Source organism: Tachysurus fulvidraco, chromosome 25, assembly GCF_022655615.1.
Source record: "Tachysurus fulvidraco isolate hzauxx_2018 chromosome 25, HZAU_PFXX_2.0, whole genome shotgun sequence".
NCBI classification, from domain to species: Eukaryota; Metazoa; Chordata; class Actinopteri; order Siluriformes; family Bagridae; genus Tachysurus; species Tachysurus fulvidraco.
This window is the reverse complement of record NC_062542.1, coordinates 10,208,448-10,233,890: the sequence shown is the minus strand read 5'-3', so window position 1 is coordinate 10,233,890 and position 25,443 is coordinate 10,208,448. Positions and strand designations below refer to the sequence as shown.

The 25,443-nt window shown below is 38.4% G+C and overlaps 2 protein-coding genes across 2 annotated transcripts in view; one reads left to right on the top strand and one right to left on the bottom strand.

Annotated features, from left to right (window-relative positions):
• Window positions 1-3,386: 3,386 nt before the first annotated feature.
• Window positions 3,387-8,860, top strand: cdv3 (carnitine deficiency-associated gene expressed in ventricle 3). Its single transcript, XM_027173381.2, has 6 exons — window positions 3,387-3,520; window positions 3,890-4,114; window positions 6,446-6,522; window positions 6,737-6,867; window positions 7,600-7,762; window positions 8,558-8,860. Exons 2-6 carry the CDS (start codon window positions 3,917-3,919, stop codon window positions 8,682-8,684), a joined length of 696 nt encoding a protein of 231 aa, XP_027029182.1. The 5' UTR covers window positions 3,387-3,520; window positions 3,890-3,916; the 3' UTR covers window positions 8,685-8,860.
• A 1,389-nt stretch (window positions 8,861-10,249) lies between these two features.
• Window positions 10,250-25,443, bottom strand: part of vps41 (VPS41 subunit of HOPS complex) — a 37,688-nt gene continuing 22,494 nt past the window's right edge. The window contains exons 9-29 of the mRNA XM_027173367.2: window positions 25,162-25,308; window positions 25,000-25,066; window positions 24,810-24,907; window positions 23,148-23,277; window positions 22,639-22,754; window positions 22,422-22,478; window positions 22,229-22,290; window positions 22,065-22,146; window positions 21,591-21,683; window positions 20,878-21,005; window positions 19,964-20,108; window positions 17,655-17,696; window positions 17,516-17,566; window positions 15,899-16,036; window positions 15,757-15,811; window positions 14,181-14,321; window positions 13,851-13,987; window positions 12,942-13,041; window positions 12,804-12,848; window positions 11,147-11,226; window positions 10,250-10,692 (exon numbers count right to left, since the gene is read on the bottom strand). Coding sequence (XP_027029168.2) covers window positions 10,612-10,692; window positions 11,147-11,226; window positions 12,804-12,848; window positions 12,942-13,041; window positions 13,851-13,987; window positions 14,181-14,321; window positions 15,757-15,811; window positions 15,899-16,036; window positions 17,516-17,566; window positions 17,655-17,696; window positions 19,964-20,108; window positions 20,878-21,005; window positions 21,591-21,683; window positions 22,065-22,146; window positions 22,229-22,290; window positions 22,422-22,478; window positions 22,639-22,754; window positions 23,148-23,277; window positions 24,810-24,907; window positions 25,000-25,066; window positions 25,162-25,308 — 1,995 coding nt within the window. The 3' untranslated portion in view covers window positions 10,250-10,611. The remainder of the gene's footprint in view (window positions 10,693-11,146; window positions 11,227-12,803; window positions 12,849-12,941; window positions 13,042-13,850; window positions 13,988-14,180; window positions 14,322-15,756; window positions 15,812-15,898; window positions 16,037-17,515; window positions 17,567-17,654; window positions 17,697-19,963; window positions 20,109-20,877; window positions 21,006-21,590; window positions 21,684-22,064; window positions 22,147-22,228; window positions 22,291-22,421; window positions 22,479-22,638; window positions 22,755-23,147; window positions 23,278-24,809; window positions 24,908-24,999; window positions 25,067-25,161; window positions 25,309-25,443) is intronic.

Below are 25,443 nucleotides of genomic sequence, written 5' to 3'. Positions count from 1 at the left end.
GGCTTTATACGACCCCATGATGGATCGATGCGGAGAAGCGATCCTTCTTGCCTGGGAGGTTGGGCTTGGGTGGGGCGAGCAGCCCGCCCTGAGATGGGTTAAGGTGTCTGGCGATGGAAGGCTCGATAACGTGGGGATCGCCCATGCCGAGACGCACCATATCCTTCATTTCAAGCCCCCCGAGACCATGTCTCAGATCAAGCGGATCTCCCCAGCAATATCTGATGTGTTTCGCACATGCAGGGAGGACGGGCAGACGCTGCTTTCTCGGGCTGGTAGGATGTCCCAGAATCTTACCGTCATATACATCTCTCATTCAGGAGAGCCGGCCATTCGATGCTGAGCCGCACGTCAGCATGTTCACAAAGCTCCAACAGCACCAATTGAGGTGGGGCGGAAGGAGCCTGAGGTGCCGCGGAAGATGGGATGGCGTCCTCGTCACCCGAGCCGTCGAGAAGGCCAGCCTCGACCTCATCCCCGGAACCTGTCGGTCCTTCGGGGAAACGGTCGTCAGCCGGTAGCAAATCCTCAAACGAGGAAGGACACATGTCGGCCCAGTCAGAGGAAGTCGCACCGCAGGAGGCCCCCGGGTGCGCAGCGACGTTGCCTTTTTCCCCCTCCGAGTCGGACAGCTTGAAGTCGACACACTGGGAAGTGGCCGTTTTGAGCTTGGAGCTTTTTTGGGCGCGCCAGGCAATAGCTACAGTTCTCCGGGAGGTCAATAGCTTCTTGAGCATGCTTGAGACCCGTGCAGACAACGAAGAAGGGATGGGAATCCTTCACGGTGATGAGTGAGCCGCACGCGGCCATCAGGCTCGCGATAGGTTGTCCACTGGAGTAGCCGGTGCCACTTTAGAAAGTTCCAATAAAAAAAAGGCAAAAAAAGCAGGCGGGCAGCCTACAGAAAAAAGGGGGGGTGCGATCGTGGCACATAATTATGAACCTTGGGTCCAGCACCTTGTATAAATAGAGAACTGCTTTACAAGCAAATTAACTCACTCTGTTCAGACTTGGGACAGACTGACTTCACACTTGCAAGTGTATTGAATAAATATGTTTGATATTCCACAGGACTCTGCTGCATTCTTCTCTGCAACTTAGGAAAGAGTTCACTTGAACTATTATTTCTGATTAATAGAATAGAATTTCCTCCACACTGATCGCACAGAATGGTGATAATTGTATAATTTTTGATTTATAAGTATTCAAGTCAATTTGACCTGGGAAAAAAAACAGGTTTTATTATTTGCTGACATTAAAAATGGTCAAAATGGTTTCAAAACAATCTCCTGGCTTTGAAATATACCAGCCTGTAATTGTGCATCAACTTTTGTGCCTCTATAGTGAAAATAATCTGTTTTTTTTATTATTAAAAATAAGGCATTTTTGTATATAAATAAGGTTTATTATACCAAATATTAATTTTTTTTTGCAAAATATATGTTAATACGTAATATACAAGTTAGACTAAAAAGTAAAACGGCTATCATATATAGTTAATTTTTTATAAGCAGTCAAAACAGACAAGGAAAAGTTGACTTGGCGCTCTTAATTTGCATAGGAATTCAGGTAAGGAAAAGAAGAAGGTTAAACTATACCACTGCATTTACAGTAATGGTAGTGTTTTCTATTTCAATTATACAGTATTTTATCTGAACTACAGAATTTAATACTTTCTAAGTTTCCTTTTAATTACAAACAGTGAAGTCAAATTATTTGGACCAAGTCTACACCAAAAAAACAAACAAACAAACAAAAAAAAAACCCAAACCAACAAAACCAATAAACAAACAAAAAACTTTTAGATAATTGCTTAATCCTATGGGCAGCACAGTGGTCAGCTCTGCCTCCACACAGCTCCAGAGTATCTAATGTGAACCTGATCTAAAGTTACTCTTTCTCTACATGTTCTCCCCAACAGAATTGTGTATGTCCCCACACACCACTCACACACACTCTTCATCCTCCTGCCTTCTGGAAAAAGGTAATGAAACATTCGGGCGTCATGACAAGACTGTGTAACAGTTTATTTCCACAAGCCATCAGACTCCTCAATAACTGAACTGTTCTGTACCGAACAGAATACACACACACTAATTACTTTCATATAAAACTGTTCACAATATGTTTGGCACAATGTTTTTGCTTTTGCTCATGATGTCTTTCACAGTTCAGTTGATTGCTGTTTTGCACAATACATACATGTAACTGCTGCTATAATACTAATGTTTATTCCAGTATTTCTGCACATGCAATATTGATTGGACATACAGTATTTACACTGGTCGGCGCTGTTTTTGTGTATTGTCTTTTTTGTATTGTCTTTTGTGAAATGTCTTGTATTTTTTGTTTGCACTGTCTTTTGTCCTGCACTGTCTTTTTGTCTTAGGTTGTACAGATGCACTTTATGTGGGAAGACCCCTCAACACTACTCCCGCTCACAATATCCATTAATATCCATAAATTCCATTTTGAAAACGGCCCAGCAGAGGATGTACTTTCTACGTCAATTAAAGAAGTATATATGATCTGCCACAGGAGCTGTTGATGCAGTTCTACACTGCAGTCATTGAATCTGTCATGTGCACATCCATTACCATCTGGTTTGGAGCAGCAACAAAACAGGAGAGGAACAGACTGTAACACAGTAAAAACATTCCCCACGACTTGTACCATACAAGAACCAGAAATCGGGCAGGAAAAATCACTTCTGGCCCTTCACACCCTGGACACAACCTCTTTTTTCTGCCCCCTTTCCGGCAGGCGCTACAGGGCTGCCAGACACAGGAAAAGTTTCTTTCCCCAGGCAATCACCATTATTAACAACTCACCATAATTATATTCCCTGCTTCATAGCTAGAAGTACTGCATTATCAAAACTGCCAGTCATCACATCATCCGTATATGTTACACACACTACTGCTGCTGTATATTGTACAAAAGCATAATATTGCACAATACTGTTATTTGCACTACCATGCACTCTGTCACTTTATGTACATAACTGATCAGTCATATATTCTGTATTTATATTCAGAATAATACACAGTCTGTATTGTACAGTATCTCATCGTCTGTATTGTCTTGTATAGTCTGTGTTGTCTTGTATAGTTTAGTGTTATTTGTCTGTATTATCTTGTCTTGTATAGTATAGTGTTATTTGACTGTATTATCTTGTCTTGTATAGTATAGTGTTATTTATGTCTGTTTTGTCTTGTCTTGTGTAGTATAAAGTTATTTATATCTGTACTTTTGAGAGTCACAAACAGCTGGAACCAAATTCCTTGTGTGCGTCAGCATTAACACACTCGGCCAATAAACCTAATTCTGATTCTGATTCTGATTCTATTCTGAACTCTGTGTCATTTTAAATATAAACTTCTTGTTGTTGCTGTGTCAGTTTAAGGTTCGAAAGAATTTTATAACCCTATAGCTGTCTGTTTCCTAAACGATTAGCGTATTTATTTATTTAATTGATTTATTTGTACTCGTCAACAACACTCTTAGGGTCGAAAGCCAGGCAAGTTTTAAAATCCGGGGTAATCAGGTTTGGGATGAAACTCCATCCGGTTGGTTCGTTTGTTGAATGGCTCCGTCCAAAACCGCATACTAACGTGCTTAATAGTGTGTACCGCAGCGTTGGACTGGAGCTGTTATTGGCACACTATATAGTAGGGTAGTGTGCGGTTTGGAGCGTGGTTTGAGTAGCGTGTCAAACAGCACCAACAAGTCACACTTACAGCTGGTTAGTGTAGCGGCACCAGAAAGCCGGGGCGTGTTTCGTGTTTGAGTTTTTGACACACGTACGCGGTGGGAAGCTATTTAAAGATTGTATTCCCCGATGTATAAATCATTATCTGACAGCTCGACTTGCTCTTTGAGAATTTAGGTTGAAGATTAAGAATTCTTAGAGAAAATGGCGGAGGTTGCGACACCCGGTGTGGAAAAGAGCCTCGACGACTTCTTTGCTAAGCGGGATAAAAAGAAGAAGAAAGAAAAGGGCAAAGGGAAAGACGCGGGTCCGGTGAGCGCGCCGGCGGCCGCGGTGAAGAAGACCAGGAAAGAAAAGGAGAAATCGATGAAAAACGACAACCAAGATCCGACCATTGAGAAGGTAAATCATCTGTGCGGCCAAACTCACGAGTGGAGCTGAAGTAACGCTAATGCTAGCTTTAGCCAGTGAACTGATGGTTAGCTTAGATGCTATGCTACGCTATGCTACTAGAGTCAGGCTAGCATGCTAACATGATGGGCTAATTCAAGAACTGAATCTATCCACATGGCGGCCGGCTAACTGAAGCTCCAGGCATGTCCAAGCCAGTTAGGGTTAATATATTAACACCGCGCTGCAATTTATTAGTTATTTATGCGCAATAATCGCGCGTTAGATCCTGAGTTCAGGTGCTGCAGAGTCATCGTGTCATTTCTAGAGCTTTCGGTAGCTGAGTTAGCATCGTGATTTACTGAGGACGTGTGGAATAACGAGCTGCTTCAAACTCCACTTACTGAAACGAGTTAAATATCTGTATTCTGACGTGCTACATTTTTACTTCATTTATGGGCGCTAACGTTAAATCTGTTAGCAAAGTTAGCTTGCTAGTTTATGCGTAGTTCTTATATAACGGAACTAACGCTGTTATACCGAATTTACAGAAAAATCGTCACAAAAGCTTGAAAACATAACATTTTAGAAGTACTTGGTGTTTTAAGGTATAATATTTAAATATTTACAGGCGAGTTGAAGTCTTATCAAGGTTGTGCTATAAGTTAGCAGTGCTAGCTAGCTAACTAGTTACACTGACCGTTGAACGGTTTTATTTGTGTAAAAAGTTAACGTAAATCTATCTGTCCGTGTACTATATTGACACATACTGGACAAAAAGGGTCACCACTTGAAATAGCACCTTAAAGGCAATAGTATTGTGATGGTGTAATGCAGCCATATGGTTATCTGTCGGATTGGAAGAATTCCTCTAGGTTATTTCCAGAAGTCTGGTTGCTAGGTCTCCTGAAAATATCCAGCTTATCTGTATCACTCATACAGCACAATAAAGATCTGACACTGGCCTGTAAAGTTTGGGAGCAGAAAAGGGAGATTGTGGGGTTTTTTTTTCTTTTTAAGTCTGTGTGTAAAACGTGAAAGTTAGTGTGCTGTGAGCTCCTTGATCAAGAGTGTGTTCTAAAGCCATTGCTGGGATGTTTGGGGTCACAGTATGACTTTATATAGTATTGGCCAATGCTTTTGAGCTTACAAAGAACACCCAAGAAAAGCTAGATAATGTACTGTTCGAGTTTGGTGACCCAGTGATAAGCCACGGTGAAGGCTGATTGGCAAATGGTAGGCAGATTTCAGTCAACTGAGCCAGTTACAGTTAGAGCATGTAACACAAAATATCTACATGAACAGATGTGTGCTTACAGAACATTTACAGTGTTTAGTGTTTTGGCACCGCTTACTGAGAAACTATGCATGTGTATCACATTTTGTGCAAAAAGGCAGAAGCATTATGCAAATGCACTTTGCTTCATATTAGTCATTTTCATAGCTCAGTTTCATAGCTCTCATTTTCATTGTGTGTGTGCAGTCTTTCTGAGGAAAATTTTAAAGATGTGTTTCCAGTTTTGTGAAGATTTAATACCCAAACAAAAATCCTCCCCAAATGCCAAACTTAACACACTCCAACACATTCATGTATAGCTACATAATGTCACCTACATAAAATACCGCCGTTATTTTCAGTTGCTGTAGTCTGTATTATTTCTGTATTAATTATTAAAGCCTGTATTACTAGTGTTAATGGGTGCCTTGTGGGACTGGACATTGGAAACAGCTTTGTAACACTCATTTACATAGAAGATTAATATTCACTGTGCTTCGTATCATAATGGGGTAATGGGAAATTTGGATTACAGTTTAGGACAAATGTAATGTAATCTGTAATTAATTCACATGATTGGAAATGTTCACTTACCATTTACCTTCACGGAACATGGCAGATTGTTTTTTTATACAGCCTATGGTAATTAGAACAAATTTGTATGTCCTCTCCGGATTACCCAGGAGATGGCCAGCTTCATATTCAGCAGTCAGTCTCAGCCTTTTTCCAATGTACTGAGTCAGCATCATTTAAATTTTCCTCTGCTGAATCTGCATCTTTACAGCTAAAGAACACGTCTTAATAAAATGATTTTAATAGTAAACATTAATGGTAACTTCATCAATTCTTTTATAATATGCTGTTAATTTGAACACTATAGCAGTTCATTCGTGCTAATTCATGTAAGCAGAGTCAAGTCCTTGAATGCTGATTGTTCATTTTCATATAAGTATATACAGAGCTGTAGGTAAATTGGTGTGATGTGTTTGGTTTAATTCAGTGTTGGTTAGTGCTGATACAGTAAGTTGATGGTCTGATGTTTTATTCTTTTGCTTTTCTGTCTGCAGGAGGATGAGGAATGGAAAGAGTTTGAGCAGAAGGAGGTGGACTACACTGGCCTGAGGCTTCAGGCTCTGCAGATAACGTAAGGACCAAACTCTGCTGGCAATGTGAAAGATGACTCATCCATGGCTTATTTATTTTATTTAGCAGCCACCCATTATCCTGTATGCTTTTAGTGCTTAACTCTGCCATACATTTTAATTTGACAGTATGGTTATCAATCTTTGCATGGTGTTGTTGATGTCATTTCATGCATTTTTAGGTATTAATGGTGTAAATTTCCATATTTCTCATAGTGATGAAAAAGAGGAGGAAGAGTATGAGAAGGAGGAGGTGGATGAGAATGGTGAGAACATAATGGTCAGTGGAGATAAAGTATCTGGGCCTTGGAACAAATCTGGACCTCCTCCACCAGCTGCCCCTGTGGGTAAGTAAACAAACACATGGTTTAAAGATTTGGCAGTTCTCTGGCTACTTGCCACAGGAAGTAGGAGAGAGCTGGCACAATTGAAACACCATTTCCTCTCTGAATCCATGTACTTGGATATACAAATAATGAAATGCAGTTATCACTTCTCAAAACATTTATTGAAATTGTATATTAAAAATTAAAACATTAGAAATAGGTGAGATCTTAAATTAATCTTAATAAGGATGTCTAATCTAGCTGGATAGAGTGCCAATATCATGTGTTTGACAAGTGTGCAGGACCTGTCCATTTTGTAGTATAAATAATCTAAACAGTAGCGATTTTGAGAACTGGAGCATTACATGGCTATGGGAAGTTTTTAAACTAGTGAAAACAAAGAAGGTCCTTTTTCAGTCTTCCTCTCATGTTCAAGTTCAGTGCATCACCAGGTTTGATAGTCTGGTTATTAAACAGTTAAGAACTTGGACAAAATTAGCCTTTTCCTTTGGCTCATATTTATGGTCATAGGTTATTAAATGTGCATGTTGTACTCATTGTACCATAGCTAAATTGCAGTATCCAGTATGTCCCAGGGCTTTTATTGATTGTATTGATTGTACAAGACATCTTTCCAGAACACTATGTAGTGAAAAAAAAAGAGAATAAATTCACTGATTTCCCTAAAACACACCTAAACTCTGAAACCTGTTAAATAGCAATGTTGTTAATTTAACTGTTTGCATTTTGCAGAGGAAAAAGAGATTCCTGAGTCGAAGCCTGCTGGTGTGTATCGTCCCCCTGGGGCTCGGTTAGGTTCGTCAAAAAAGGTGCCAACACAGGGGCCTCCAGAGATCTTCAATGATGCACAGTTCCCTTCACTTCTTGCAACTGCCAAACACGTGGAGACTCGCAAGTATGATGATCATCTTTAATCTGGATCACTAACTGTCCTAACAAGTTACCCATTCTGTTTTGGTTACTGCTTAGCCTTCAGCTTGTTTTTTGGAATGGGGAGCCATGTCCAGTAGGAGAATTTTTTTTAAAATAAATCAATGACTGTCCACTTTCGGAAACTGCATAAATGTGCTGGAGTTCTTATTAAACAGCCAATTGTAGCACAATACAATCAATCAGAAGAAGCAAAAGACCACATCGGGTTCTATTTCTGTCAGCCAAAAACAGGAATCTGAGGCTATCATGGGCACAAGCTCACCCAAATATGACAGGTAGTGAGAATACAACATCCTCAAATACTAATATATGTATGTTTTAAATATGTTGGAAACTGAATAGAAATTAATTAGGAAACGGTAAGTGACACATTCATGCAGTACTACACAGCAACCAGACAAATACTGCACTTCAGGCCACTATGGGCATTTTAGAGAATGATGTTCTCACTTATTTACCAGGACTACTTAGCTAAACACAGTTATTGTAATATTCTGTTATTTAATTGGCCAGCCCTTTAAATTTCACTATTTGCACATACACGTCAAAAGCTTCAAGTAATGTTCGTATCAAATATCAGAATTAAGAAAAGTGTGATCTCTGACTGTGTGAGCATTTCAGAAATTCCTGATCTGGGATTTTTACATACAGCAGTCTCTAGAAACATCATGTGTCCAGTCATTTGTGAAGAGGAACAAACAAACTGGTGGTGCTTTTAAAACTGTGCACAATTGAGTTTTATTTTCTTTTCCATTAGGGACCGAGAGATTGAGAAGACGTTTGAGGTGGTCAAACACAAGAGTCGTGCCAGAGAAGGCGAAGGTCAAGGATCCGTACAGCATTTACAGTTAGACAACCAGTTTGCAGTTCTTGAGGATAAATAAACAACATTGTCCTCACCCCTCAGCCCACCACCAACGGTGCAGTCCGAACCACAGGGTGAGATGACCCACCTCTGTGCTGATGCAGTCCTGATCATGATGGAGATGCACCACACACACACACACACACACACACACACACACACACACACACACACACACACACACACACACACACACACACACATACTACATTTCCTCTCTTTTACTCTCTTAATTCTCTCACACACACACCTGCACCCCACAAAAACATTAGGACCGTGCCCTCAAGTATTTCACTCACACTTGGCTGGCCAAGGTTATCTCATTTTGAACACATCCAAAAGGCTGCGGAGCTGAGTGACTTTAAAATTCTTAAGACAGTGGAAACAAGCAAACTTCTGTGATGGTGGATTTATACAGAGCAGTGGATGGTTGGAGAGCTGCACAATGGGACATCAGCTGAACTCTTGAGAAAGCCCTCTCTGATGATGGACTCTTATGTGATCAATTGAACTTCTGTTGAAATTACACACATCTATTTTTTTTTGCTTTGCTAAATCAACAGAACTCTTGCAGTGAAGATGTTTTCTGTTCATGATGCGAGTACAGCGGGATTGTTCTGGTCAGGCCAGAGGAGAGGGTAAAGACTACCTCAGATACAGATCTGTGCTTAACCTGGTGACAGCCAGTCCTTGGGCCTGGTCACAATCCCAGCTGAAGAGGAGCACTTAACACTTCATCCTAAACTTGAAAGTTTCTTTTCTCTCGCCCATGTTCTTTCTTTTGGGGCTCTAAAGCTTGTGATATTTGAATTGATTCTATTAAAAGTGGCCTTACTGTAAAGAGTAAAAGCATAGTGATTTGAAATATATAAATATATACGAGAGAGAGAAATGTCTATCATCCTCTGGAGAGACAGTTGCTGAGTATGAGGAAAACTGATGTTTGCCTCAGTTTTACCACTTTGAGGAATAAAAACCACCTCCCTGCTTCCTTGTACTGGACTGTAGTGCTAAGTTGTAGTTGAAATCATTTTTCTTTCCTGGACTCTGCTTGAGCACTCTGATTGTTTATTGCAAAAACTATGAATTTGCTGCAAAGCTTATGTCTAGAAAAAACCCACCCTTTTTGATTAACTGTTTCCATTTAATGTTTTCCCCTTTTCCTCTCTTTCTACCCTTTTCAATATACTTTTTAATGGGATTTCATGATTGGCAAACCAGAATTAAAGTGTAACCCTCTGAAGTGTCTTTACTGAATCTTTACGGTTTTGGAGCTGTTGAATAGTCCAAGAGTTTTTAGAATTAGTATAGAAAAGCTGTCAGGAACTAAAGATGGTTAATCATTATGGTTGGTTATTAAGATCACAAACCAGAGCAGATCATAAGCTTCAGGTTCACACTCATTCTAATCCCATGGCCACAATGTGCACATTTATGAAGATGGTCATTTCCAACCTTTTAGCTAGTCTGTGTGTCCTTGTGCAGGAACACGGGCATTAAAATCCAGGCTTCTTTTTCTCAGACAGAAAAAGCAGCTAATTAATAAAAGACCGGAAGCGTAAAGAAACCCGTTCAGACACGAAAAACTATTGAGACGTTTAGTGTGTATAATTTACATTAAAGACAATAATGTACAATACTGATTGCCTTCATCTCTATAAATGTAAAACTATAACATAACATTTGTCAGTCCTTCTATCCACACACATGCTCAAACACCTACTGCTGTTCCTGTTCTTCTGCTTTATCCACATAAATTACAGGCAAATTACTTACAGGGCAAATTTATGTAAGTAATCCATGTCAGAACAATTTATAAGCATTGTGCAAAAAAAAAAAAAAGGCATGAACATGTAAAAAAAAAAGATTCTTAAATATTTGATAGCAGAGCCTCAGACTTGTGTAATGTTCCCAATAACAAAGTTCACGTTTAGTAAGTAAGGACACTATTTCTTCATCTCTAGAATGCCGCTGCCTGGACCTCTTCGCTTGGCACTGCAGATGTTGCAGTACTGTCCACCTGGAATCTAGAAAACGAAAGACAACATGGGTTTGTCTGTGGTTACGTGCCTCATTTACCAGACTTAATGATTCTCAACTAATTTAAACCTAAAACTTTTCAGCGTTTACTGTGCGGCTGTTTTATTTAAGGTTAAATGCATGATACTTTGCATTATGAACAGAATAATAGACAATAGAAGTCATAGTTCTTCAGGTTCTTTAGATATTTAATATATACAAAAAATGTAATAAAATGCATAGAAATACATGCAAAGCAAACTAGGAATATTACCTCTGAGGCTGAACATTTAATAATTCCTCTTTAAAGTCAGAGGAATCTCAGTAAAGATACTAAAACCGACAGAAATGATAGAACTTAAAAACGACACTGAAAGTCGGAAATTCATTTAAAATCTTGAAGCTAGGTACAGAGACAGAAGACAGTATTCACAGTGTCATATATTAGGAGAAAAAGCTTACTGTTCCTGGTGAAGGGAGACACTCTTTATGGAACATGTGCCTGCAGTGGAAGACCACGACACTGAAGGCTTGAGCCGTGTCTAAAACACACACAAGATCTGTTATGTTAAACCACACAGAAGATATATACAGATTTGTTTTGTGAAAGGTACCGATAGTCAGCTGGAAATATTTAAATGACAGCAATGGGGAATTTTTATATTGTAAAAGCAGCAATTAATACTATAATGAACTTTGCATTATAAAGATATAACCAAGTCATGTATCTGAATATGAATATGGAGGGGGGGGGCAGTGCCCCTGTGACAACAAGCTGTGGCCCCCTAAATGTGGAGTGTAAAATAATTTTCATAAAACTGTGATCGTTGTTTTTCACTTCTGTTAGACAGTGGCAACGCGGATCAGAAATGTAACCCACACATTTTTTAGAGGGACTGCATAAAGCGGAACACAACAGAACATTCATCTGCAGGTTTTTTCTACTCAGAAATTGGTGAAAGTGCGAATATTAAGCAAAGAAGGAAATATAGAGGTGAGTAAAGTTGTTAATATATTGTATTTGTATTAAATGCATTACAGAAGAAATGCATAACGTTAGATCAGCTAATCTCACTTAAGTAAAGTTGGCCGAATATTCACAGATTGGAGTTTCCCTGAGTCAATAACTCCTGAGCTAAACGCTGTTACTACACAAATAACACCTCTTTTTTATAGTAATAATATAGAGAGGCAGCTTCAACCCAATTTTCCTCAAAATCAGCTTTCCTCCATGGTGGACAAAATACATAAGTCTTTATGTGCAGACGACTGAAACAGATTCCAAGGGACCGTCTGCAAAGTGCAAAACCCGAAAAACGAATACTACAAAAACAGTCAATAACTTCACTGTAATGCACTGTGTACTGTCACCAAATTCAGCTCACACATGACTGTAGGTGTTGTAGTATAACTATCAGGACATCAGTGGTGTGCGATCTGAATTTGGTGACAGTACAGTGTATTACAGTGAAGTGATTGACTGTTTTTTTGTATTCGCTTTTCGGGTTTTGCACTTTGCAGACGGTCCCTTGGAATCTGTCTCAGGTGTTCGCACATAGAGACTTGTGTATTTCGTCCAACGCGGAGGAAAGCTGATATTGATGATGCTGATCTTTTTGCAAAAGAAACACAAAAATCGTAGAATACTGTTACTGTGACTGAATATGTAATGCAAATGTAAAAAATAAAATTGAAATGCAAATACATTGTTGAATGATTATAAACATGGTATTTTGCCTGTTAATGCCTGCAGTGCAGTGCAGAAAGTGATATGACAAAAATAAGGTCTAAATGTAACTGGCCCCTCTAACAATACAACTGGCCCCAGCTTGGCCTCCCCAGGTGAAATGGTCTAGAACTGAACATACCCTGGTACACATCTACGATGGCAACGAAATTTGGGCATAACCTGCTTTTTGTAGAAGTGCTAAGATACAAACCTAATTTTTCTGTAAAATAAGACCAGATGACAACTAACTGGTCCACATGAAGGGCCAATCATGAAACCATCATAAGCTGGGAGTATGGATCGGTTCATGACAGCATGGCACCTGCTATGGTGGCTTTATAACATGACAATGTCAGGCTTATGGCACAGAATTTCATCTACAAATCATACCTGCTGGCAGAATTGTGACATGACATGCTTCACAGATGTTCTCCTCTACAAAACAACAAAATCAACATGACATTAATAAATGATTTTCTGGAATACACAAATTCACAACTGGGTGAAATGCTGTGACTGCCGCTGTACCGTCCACTCGGACGCCTCTCATCTGGGTTCTGTGCATCTTTTGCAGCAGTGAGAGTGAATCTGCTACCAGGATCTTCTTACAGCCTTCTCGCAATAAAATCTAAAGGGAGATGCATGAAGATGCTGAGAAACTTGAGGTCTTTACATATTTGACATTTTAGCTAAGATGTAAATGCAGAGATGCCCAAACATTTTATTATTATTTTTATTCATTTTCTTTGGAATAAGTTATTATGAATAACCACTTACACAGGGTTCCATGTTTAACGGGTTAGAAAGCTTTAGGCTTTCAGACACAGCAAAACCTTTACTTTTTCGTCTCTGTAAAATGACAAGCTGTGTTTTTCCTTTCCAATTTAAAAAGGAGAAAAAGAGGCTGGTGAGGGAAGGACTTTTTGTATAGCAAGTGATGATAGGAACTCACCTGGTGTGCTTATAAATTATTATAAAGTATAAAGTATAAGGAGGTTGTGTTAATAAAATATTTAAAATATTGCTGCAGTATAAGAGGAATAAATTTCAGTTTGCTGATGACCTGAAGATTATCAACTAACATGCCATGTACCATATTTCATTATAGCAGCTCTATGATTCGGGGGGAAAAAATATTCTGCTCATATATTTGTTGCGTCGGTGATGTGATGAGAAACATGACAGAAGTGTAACGGTAACAGTATCCCTGCTTCATCTCACCACCCTGCCATTGTTTATGTTCTTATAACAGCATTCGATGTGGAGTTTGAATTTTTACTTGTTTTACCTAGAGATTAATATTGATGAAAAAACACATCTAACAGAATCTAACCATAAACCTAAATTTTGACTCTCAGCACTAAATCACGTTCATATACAGTAGAGTACCCTTTACCCAAAGGTGCTTTAAAACAGTAGTGTAATGGCTGACTCTACCTGTAGATTGTAATCATGCAGGATTTTGACGAGTGAGTCTCTGAGATTTGGGATCTCCATGCCTTCTTTAATGCGATGGATTAGGAGAATGGGGTCCACGTGGGTTCCTATGTTGTTCAGGAGGCCTGTGATGAAGGCTGGAGAGAGCGTGTGAGGTCGGATTAGCAATATTGTGTGTTCTTTAGTACACTGCGGTGTACTTTCAAATCTTTCACGAATATCAGCATTGCAGAATATTTCAAACATGTCTGGTGCTGTTGGACAAATAGCACTGGTAAATTTGTGGTTTTAAAATGAAACAGCATGACAGCAAGCTCAGACTAGACATACGTGGTTTATCTATGGAGTAAGAGATGAGATCCTCCCACAGTTCAGCATCATCCTGCTCTTTAGCAAAATCGATGGCCTTATCGACATTTCCCAGCTCTTCCATGATCATCTGCAACGCCCGCCTGCAGTTCCCCATGCGACCTGGAGCAAGATGGAGCATGAAAAGTGTGATAAATCCTATTGGGGTAAAAGTTTACTATGTGACATAGAACAAACTTATTTTTTTACCAGCTTAATACCCAAAACTTTATACTTCACATATATCAATACTTAAGAATCCATACTTTATTAGTGTTTAGAGTTGTTTTTAATATTGTAAGTTTGTCCCCGTTTTCGTTTCTTGATCATAGTTTCTTGATCATAGCCAGAATTATACGTAGATTCAGAATCACAGCCTTTAAACCCCACAGTGGTAGCAGTCATTCATTTCTCTGAAATCTTCCTCCATTAGAAGTCTAAGTACAAGGCCAAAGATTGATGACTATACGTTTGCTACTTTTAAATGTCCTCACAAGTATATAAATGTTTTTAACTGATGAAGTTAATGCCTGTCAGGTTTCAGATGAAACGTAGCATTTAGTACTTATCTAAAAATGTTAAACGCTAATTTACTTTACTCCTGTAAAGTAAAAAAAAAAAGCCAAAATATTACTTGAGTATAGTAAAATATTTTCCACCCTTGTTGGTCAGAAGGTTAATTCTCTTTATGCTGCAGTGTTGTTGAGTTCTCAAGTTTGATTGGTTTGACAACTGATTATGTGCCGCATCAAAGAGATTTAAACAAAATTGTTATTAGATTCGAGCATGAAGGAAAAAAGTTTGAAAAGCTTCAGGAGAGTTTTCTTAGTAACATGACAATTTTTTATTTTTTTTTACTTAGTAACTTAAAAAAAGAGGATGGAGGATGTAAGTAATAAGTGGTTATATAAGTAATATAATGAAATGAAGTGGTTAAATGGATTTTCCAAAACATTATGTGTAACTATACTATACTAACTACTGACTGATGAAAAGCGTGAGTCGTTTCTTAATAAATTTCAAATTGGCGTAATTATTCTGAATCCCAAATGGTGTTCTGCTAAGACAATTTGCAAATAAAGTGCCTACAAGTGTATATTCTTTCATAACTTTGTTTTAAAATGTATACCATAAATAACAAAATAAATCAAGTTTCTCAGTCAAAAGTTTCTAGTTAGATAGTGTGAAAAAAAAAGAATTGACGAGGGAAAAAAGTTTAATGTTTTAGCATTGAATGCTAAGTATTGGCGCTCATGTATTTAAATAACATGCACATTTAAAAGGTTTTTGATTAATGAAAATCATTCAGATATCCCCAATTCTTAGAAATAATGCCTAAATCAACACTGAAATTGAAATGTTTAATACTACAAGAAAGTACTTCCTTATCAAGGAGAAAGATTTCATGCAGAACTGCTTTAAGAGGTGACTCTCAAACAGCTGAATGATATTTTATTTAGTTCCCACTATCTGCTCTTTGCTTCTACTTGACTAGCTTAAGCTTTTGAGAAGCATCAGAGCAGTTCTTTTAAATAAGCCCACAGAAGGATGGACTCACTGAGCAGAAAGACTGTTTCCTCCACAAAGTGTCTCTGCTGGCAGATCTCCAAGGCCTACAATTGAAGAACAGGCTGAAAATGTACGTTTCACTTGTGGACAGATTAATCAGACGTGCATAGAAACGTGCTAAACAGCTGTACCTTCTCCAGTGGGCAGTGAGTGCTGTCTCTGAGGAAGGGGAGAAGGTTGGCTCGATCATATTCCGCATACAGACTGATCTGCTTCTCGTGATATCTCTGGCCCCTGTGGTGGTCCTTTTTAAACAGCTTGTGCAGGTACTGAGAGCAAGAAAAATAAGAGTCCCCTTTTAGACACAATAAGAATGTGAAATACGACTTTTAGCGGATATAATAATCTTTGCGACGAACCTGCCGATAAAGTGACCAATTGAAGAGAGACAAGGAGGATAGAGGTTGGTACGTGTATCTGATGTTTATCATGGCATAGTGTGTTCCCTTTTTTTTCCAGTTTGTGAGCTTGATTAGTCAAGACCACTAGCAAATTATTTAATCAGGTTAAAAAAGTCAATTAAAAAAATGTAATTTTGTTAAACTGTACACCGTCACACACACAGCCACAGTGAAACATTACAGCAAAGGCTTGACAAAGAAACAGAAAGATAGCAAAACATAACAGTGATATAAAGGATTAACACAAATCAGGTGTAAGTGATTAAGACATGTAAATGCTGGGGTTGATGGGAAATTACAACAAAATGTTCTGTTCTTAATTAAAGCACAAAGAAGTCACGGAATATTAGACTGTATTTCCTAAACAAAAATACACAATGACTTAAATGTTTAGGTCTAACGTGATCTTCAGTGCTGTCCAAGACATATTCTGTACTGACTGCCTAATGGCTATTTCTACTGATGCCCTGCTAATACTGATGCCAGTGGGATTCAGCCCTCGCTTCATGTCTACCAAAAAAGAGCAATGCAGCAGAATATTAGTTTTCTATTCTTCAGCTTCCAAAGCTTCAACTGTCCTGCTAATGCTGCAGTCATCATCATCACGCTCACTATCTTGTAGAAGAGTAAGGATCCAATCTCTATGAAGGTGTCTATCTCTCAGGGTAAGAGGGAGGTATACAGCAGGACTCTTTTCTGTTCTGGCACCGAGGTGGTGGTATGAACTTCCCCTAGATGTCCGAACAGCTGAGTCACTGGCCATCTTAAAATAGCGGGTAAAGACCTACCTTTTCCTGAAACACTTATTAGCACTTATTTACCGTTTGTTTTATGTGTATATAAAAAAAGGAAGGGGAAAAAACCCTGAACAGAGTTTTAGATTGATGGTATCATAAATCTGGAACCTAGTGAACCAGTGTTTATGTATTCATTGATAGAGACTTCAAAGCAGTTTGTCGCTCTGGATAAAATGATCCAGAGGCCAACATTTGCTATATGAGACTTCTCATTAATATGGCACAGACCATCACTGGAACATAATGAGTAAGAAAAAAGAAAGCTAATTATGAAATCTGACTATTCAATCAAAAATTGGAGTAAAATTATGATAGAAATATCCCAAATCCCATGCTACGGGTTCAAAAGAATTATGGAGACGATACAGTGAATACCCATAATGCACTGTGAGGGCACTGTTTTCGTTCAGTATTCGTTCAGTATGCAGTCATTCATGTACCACTGTTATTCAAGCAGTTATCAATGTTGTGCTGTAGAGTACAATTACGAGAAGCTTGTTCAAATCTAATGTAGACATTCTGCTGGACTTCTTGTGTACAAAGTGCTTACCACATGCAACAGCTCAGGTCTGTCCTTCAGCTCTTCAACCACTCTGTCCACCTGAAGAAGGAAAGTGGGAATAAAAAGTCAAGACACACCAGTGAACAGCGTATGTGTGTTTTTACCGAGAGCAGTAAGGTGAACTCACCGATATTTTATCTTCATTCTCCAGCAGCATGTCAACAGCTTTCTGAAACCGAGAGAGAATGAGGCGGATCTTTCAGACACGTGAGACAAGTAATCAATGCTCTCTTCCCATCCCATCCAACTATACATCACTGACAAAGCCAATCTATTACAGAGTTAATCATCAGTTCAATAATACACACCAATTCAACATATCAGCGCTATAACTAAGTTCTTTAAGTGACCATAACTGCCAAAGTAAAACATCTGTACTATTAATTTTCTTGTGCTTGAGTAAAAATGGATGATATCATGGGAAAACCCTTTACATTCTCAGATTTGAACAATTTTCTGTATTTTCACTGCATGAACTCTACAGGCTAATCTTGAACTGAGACACATCTCTCAATCACAAATAAACTTGTGAAGTAAATGAGTGTTCAATTGAATTGTTAGTGTTTTCCACATCAGTCTGTCACATCACCAGAGATAAAGTTCATTCGTGGCATTTAAACAAGCCTTAGCTTTGTCTCTACAGTTAAATGACATCTGGTCACAGTAATAGTGGTGGGGAAATAATCACTCAATTATTCAATCAGTTCGATTCTGTTGGCTAAATCTGTCTCTTTAACTGAGCTATGTGTGTCATTTTGGTAGTCTATGCAGGTCATTTTGATAAAATATATTCAGCTGTGGCCAAAAGTCATCAAAAGAGAATGACACGAATATTAATTTTCACAAAGTCTGCTGCTTCAGTGTTTTTAGATCTTTTTGCCAGATGTTACTATGGTATGCATACTGAAGTATAATTACAAGCATTTCATAAGTGTCAGAGTCTTTCATTGATAATTACATTCATTTAATGCGAAGAGTCGATATTTGCAGTGTTAAACATTCAAGACCTCTACAATTCGCCCTGGCATGCTGTCAATCAACATCTGGACCACATCCTGACTGATGGCAGCCAATTCTTGCATGATCAATGCTTGAAGTTTATCAGAATGTGTGGGTTTTTCTGTCCACCCCTTGAGAATTGATTACAAATACTCAATGGGATTAAAGTATGGGGTGTTTCCTGGCCATGGACTCAAAATTTTGATGTATTGTTTCCAGAGCCACTTAGTTATCACTTTTGCCTTATGGCAAGATTCTCCATCTTGCAGGAAAAGACATTGACATTGCCGAAAAGTTATTGCATGGTTGGGAGAAGTTGCTAGTTGTTTTTGTACCATTCTTTGTTCATGGCTGTGTTCTTAGGTAAAACTATGAGTGAGCCCACTCCCTTGGTTGAGAAGCAGCCCGACACATGAATGGTCTCAGGATGCTTTACTGTTGGCATGACACAGGACTGATGCTAGTGCTCACCTTTTCTTCTCAGGACAAGCTTGTTTACAGATGCCCCAAAAAATCAGAAACGGGGATTCATCAGAGACAAAGACAATGACTTTACCCCAGTCCTCAACAGTCCAATCCCTGTACCTTTTGCAGAATATCAGTCCATCTCTGATGTTTTTCCCGGAAAGAGGTGGCTTCTTTCTGCCCTTCTTGAAAGCCTTCGCCTCACTGTGCACTACAGATGCACTCACACCTGCTCTACACTGGTGGTGCCACAGCTGAATCAACATTAAGTGAAGGTCCTGGTGCTTGCTGGACTTTCTTGCATTCTTCTTCACAACAATTGAACCTCTCTCACTGAAGATCTTGATGATCCGATAAATAGTTGATTTAGGTGCAATCTTCCTAGCAGCCATATCCTTGCATGTGAAGCAGTCAGGACAGCAGGTAACCATGATTAACAGAGGAAGAACAACGATTTCATGCATCACCCTTCTTTTAAAGCTTCCAGTCTGTTATTCTAACTTAATCAGCATGACAGTGTGATCTCCAGCCTTGTCCTCGTCAACACCAGCTGGTCCATTTGTGGCAGAGCAGAAAAGCAGTGAAAAATTTTATTCATTTTCATTGCAAAGAGGGACTTCGCAATTAATTGCAATTCATCTGATCACTTTAAAACATTTTCAAGTATATGCCATAAAAACTGAAACAGACTTGGTGAATGTAAATATGTGTGTCATTTTCAAAACGTCTGGCCATGGCTGTACATGTTTAAAAGAGAGATGTATGTTGTTGTATATCTGACTGGTTTTCCCAGACTTCCATGCATACACTGAATTCACTGAATGTTTTACTATATTATAAATACTATATCTTATAAAGACATATAATTAGTCAAACATTATTTTGTATGTTTTAAAAATGACAAAATCATCTATCCACTTGAATAAAATGAGTTCCTTGTACAAAGCAAACATCAGAGAAATGATGGTTCACCTCCTTGTCAAAGTCCATGAGCAGAACAATTTTGTCCTCAATCGCAGAGAAGAGGTTGTGTTTGTGAATAAGCTGGTAGACATCTTTGTGTCTCAGCCTCAGGTAGATCTCCAGAGCTCGGTCATAGCGCTGGTCATACGTGTATCTAGAGACAGAGATTAAACATTCAGTAGCCGATGTGTTCTACACAGAGTTACTACTATGCTGTGTGCAATGGTACAGTCACTAGAGTCTCAGAGCCAGAGTTTAGAAGATACGGCTGGTGGGACGTTGCGTCCGACTTGCGCACAGCCAATCCCTTTTGTGCTCTACATTTATTTTGAAGAACAATTTGATTCTCTCCATGTTTTTCACCTGAAGTTAATTGCCCATCTGAATGGAGAAGTGCACTTTAATGCTCCACTCGTGTTCTTAGTGTATTTCTTTTAAAAACGTGTGACTGGCACTAGAGTCTCACTCAGATTGTATGGCATTAGCCATACAATCAAAATAATATTGTTCTGAATTTTTATCTAGTGTTTATTCCGTCAGTTTAAGGACCAACCTTGATTACATTTCAGATCTAATTAGAGCACTAATTAAAGTGTTGGTATGCAGTTTTGTACAACAGAATCTGTTTTCATTACTGGTTACAAATCAGTTTAAATTTGTGAAACATTTCACGAATCAGAAAATCGGTTGAATCATAATCATGAGACCTGCTAAGATTTGAATAATATATACTTTCCAAATGTACACTGTTTATAGTTTATGGCTATGGCAATGGACTGGCTATATATAAGCATAACTATAAGTTTCGTAAGCGCCTTATAATCGCCAATTATGCCAAAAATAACTCATGAATGCAGTATTATAAGTATGAAATCCTACACAAGGAATGTTTTCACATTTCACATTATGTTTTCACTACTCACAATTCAGCTAATGTGGTGAGCAGGATGCTGTTGGTGGAGTCCTTTCTTAGGTGGTCTGTCACAGCCTGAACTATAGTCATGTTGTTGTAGAGTTCTCCTGGCCACTCTCGGATGAGTGTGGCAAAACCCTGCAGCAGACAGGAAGTCAATTTCAATTCCATTTTATTCATATAGCAATTTTAATAATTGACACTAAGCAGCTTTAAAGAAATCCGGATATAGATTTCTATCTCTCATGAACCACGTGTCACATTGGCAAGGACAAATCCAGACATGAGAGGAAGAAGAGTAAAAAGGGAGTGACACAGGATAGTAACTGAGGTTATTATACATCATCACTTTCCTACAATTGTCTACTATGTAAGCCATACAGTATTAAGTGTTTTGAAAGAATGATTGCTTGGAGGATAATTTAAATTAAACGTTGTGTTATGAGCACAGGACAGTTTTTAGGAGTACAGAAGCATAATATCTTGCTGATGCTATTGGGACTTAAACACTGGTTTCGGAAGGTACAAAATATTTAGTAAAGAAGGACAAGTATTAAAAAAGAAAACACATTGGAATCAAGTGTATTTTACAAACTGTCACTTATTTAACCACTGCACCTTAATTATATGCTGAACTGTGAAACCTAACAAGCAAAATAAGCTGGAATGTAATTCATAGCCTGTGTCCCAATGTGGAATCAGTTTAGCTAGTTTAACACTGACTTCATAGTCGGTCTTGAGGAATTCATGCAGGATCATCTCATAAATGGCAGGTCTGAGGCGCAGATCTCCTCTGGGTAAGTACTGACTGATGGCCTAGGGGTCAGAGAGAGGTTTTAGATAAGCGGAGTAACATTCTTGTATGGCAGAGTGTAACATGTGGGGCTGAGCTGCGAGAGATTTTATTAAAGCAAGAAAAGTATATCACAAGTGTAGCGGTGTGGGAACTTTGAAAAAGGCCTTATTGCCCTCTGGAGATGTAATAGGTCAATCTGTTCTATTGGAAAATGAAAAAACTGTCAGTATAAGGAGACTGGTGTACTCGCTATATAAATATAGCAGAAACACTTTTTCTCCACAATTTCTGAAATGAGAATTTATTCTGGAATTCACGTCTTATATATTAACGTATGAAACCAAATCAAAGGCTAACTGTCGTCAGTTTATTTCAGCGTGTACCGCTTCAGAATGACGTACCTTCAGTTGTCCAATAGTTTTAAACCTGAACACTTCGTTCTCCCACAGATCCATATTCTTTCCTAGCACCTTCTGACACTTTCTGTAAACACAGCAGAGAGACACTGTGGCATTTCACACCAATATCTACTTTTTTTTTAATATAACAGAAACTGTTCGAGTACCTTGCTGCACCATCATAGTCCCCCTTCTCCACCAGGTGATTTAAGTAGGCCATGCCAATTTTCTGTACATTCACACACACAATTGAAGTCTAAAAATTTGCAAAATAATCGTCCTTTATAATACATTGAATTCATATAAATCTTAAAATAAATCAAAATGTAAATTCTATGGGTAGATCCTGATGGTCTGTACCTGTACATCATGTCTTTTGATGTTCTTGAAGCTGATCTCTGCTGCCATTAGTGCTTCCTGTAACAAACACTGACTTCAAGCACCTCCAGAAACATGTAGTCATTCATATAAACAATAAAATAAAATAACCTGAATATATTATTAATAATAAAAAAAAAACATATTTAGAATAAATCACTAGTTATTCACTTATGCTCTGCTACTTATATACTCAGACCTCATATTTCTTCTTGTCAAGCAGCCAGTCGATGTGATCATCCTGGTCCCGTTCTTTAGCCACCACGATGTCTTTAGGGCTAATGATGTAAAACAGAGACTCTCCTTCTGAGTGCTCTATAGATCCAAGACAGATGGATTCATGACTGGCTGAAGGTGTCATTTCAACATTGTGAGGTTACAAAATTGGTTATAAATCTGTTATTATAGCATTAATACACGTTTGGGGAGCTTATATTCAAACATGTTTTATTATGTACTGAATTGTGAAATTTTTGTATTTATTGCACTACTGTGTAAATCGTTTTTCCATATTTATATATTTAATGTATTAAATTCATCAAATTGAGTCATGGTGAAATGTGAAATGTCACACATCATTCTTTGTAAAAAGATGAACACCTTCAGATAAACACAAGATGGCTTCAAGGATACCAAGGGATATAGCCTGAGGCTGTCCATTCAGACCAGTAAATAATTTAACTTTTCCTCTTCCCCCCCGTTCATTACCCAGTCTGTAGTCCCGGCATTCATTCTCGTGGAAGTTGCGGACAGTGAGAGCATCTGACGAGATCTCCTCACAGCTCTCAGGCAGCGCCTGGATGATATCTAATCGCGGACGAGACCTGAACTCCTCCTCCTATATGTGATGCACAAACACACTTAAACAATCCACACTTTGAATGATTGGCCAGAGAAAGCAATGAACTCAAATTCATCTGCTTCATATATGAGAACATCTATAATTAACAATGTTAAATACTTTCTCTAATATTTCATTCATTCTTCATTCATATGCATTCTTATCATTAAAGTATCTATATCCAATTATTACAATAGAGGACATTTGTGTTCTTCAATAACACATTATTCTAATAAAGGTCCTATAAGTATAAATCTGAATACCTATCCCTATCAGTGCAAATGCTTAATATTAAACCTTACATCTAAGGGCAAAAAATTGCAGCTTCATAGTATTTGAATAAGGAAGGAAAATGTGTCTCTACATTACATATTATATTACAGAATATTTATAAAGGAAAGGAAAACGTAAACTTCTGAACAGGTATCATTTCTCATCAGTTCTCACAACACTACTATGGCCTATATGAATTAAAGCACAGATTATAAAGTATAATACTAAATATGAAGTAGCATTACGTATAATCGAATGTAAGACATAAGTATAATCATGGCATTACACATTAAATCCCAGGAAAAGCAGTTAATTTTCAATTCCAGTTCTTGTGGCACCACAACACATCTTTGAGCCCATGTGCACCCATATGCATCCAGTAATAAGATCTTCCAGCAAAGTCATGTAGTGATGTATGGCACACTATTTTTAATGAACATAGCATCCTCATCCTCCGCAATCAAACATTCATTTGTGTGCTTTGCTTAGATTAAACACATCTCTTATCATTGGGTCGATTCCTCCATCGGTTTTCTAACCTACGTCTAACCTACTGCACCAAATAGCATGATAACATGGTTTTCTCATGATACACCTTCTACTTTAGCTGGATTAATACTCCTTGTTTGGGAAACAGATATTCTTTCCACGTAATACACTCAAGGGTTGGATTCCTCCCATACTGTAATGGACTTTCGCTCACATCTAAGTACAAGGGCAGAGAGGAGTTGCTTCCCAAGAGCAGACATTTCCACGCAAAGTGCTACTCTTTGGCATTTCCCTAGCACTATAGTTGGGTATACACAGGTATCCTTGTCTCTCTGATGGCCACTGGTGTTATAATACTGCCATATTTGAACAACTGCCTTTTTATGCTTACATTACAGTACTCAGGCTTGCAGTGGACGCAGAAAAGAAGAGCTCCCGAGCACAGGAGCATGGCACATATATGCTAAATTCACTGAGTATCCTAGTCACTACTATACAGCATCAGAATCACTTTGACTCATTACAGCAACACCAGTGATCACTTTAGGCTTACTGGGGCTGTGGGTATGTGGACCCCAAATGCCAAAATGTGTCCTTGCTTCTATTAAGTTAGCTCAAGTATTAGCTCCCTCAAATTTCATGCTTGGGTAGAAGGTCTTAGCAAGTATGTGCATATGTACAAGATGGTATCAGGGTGATTTAATCTGCATTCCCACTCCCATTTAAATAAGATTCTCATTACTCAGAGTGACAGTAAGAAACCCTACCATATGCTCAGAATTCTCTTTAACAAAGTAAAGAGTGACAAGCTGATCAGCCAAAGGGGCGAGTCCGCTAATGAAGAACTCGGTCTCAAATGCTGACACTGTAAGAGACCATGACAAAAATGTTTAGATTAAATAATTTGTTAACATGAGTCCAAATCTTATTAAGCCAAGAGTGTAAACAAAGAATTACCAATCTCGACATAGCGACTAGGTAAATCTCTCATTTCTGAAGGGTCACGTTCCTTGACAATACAAATCTAAAACATTATAAAAAAAGAAATATATCAATTATATCTTATAGAAAATGTAGACAATAAACCACAATAAAGCCAACACACACACACACACACACCTTGACTGAAGATCCCCAGCCAATAATGAGGGTGGTGTTATCTTTCCAGCAAAGGCTACAAGGATACATGTCAGGCCTCAAGTTGGAGTTGTCACGTAACACATTGGTGATCCGCTGCTTACTGCTGATATCGTAGATCTTCACCCCCTGAACAAAGACAAAAATATGACCATTATAACTTTTTTTTGTATATACATAAATAACCAGATGAGTTTGAACTGCCAAAAATTTATAATAACTAAATAGAGTAACTTGGCAGTTGAACCTGATGTCTTCTGATGC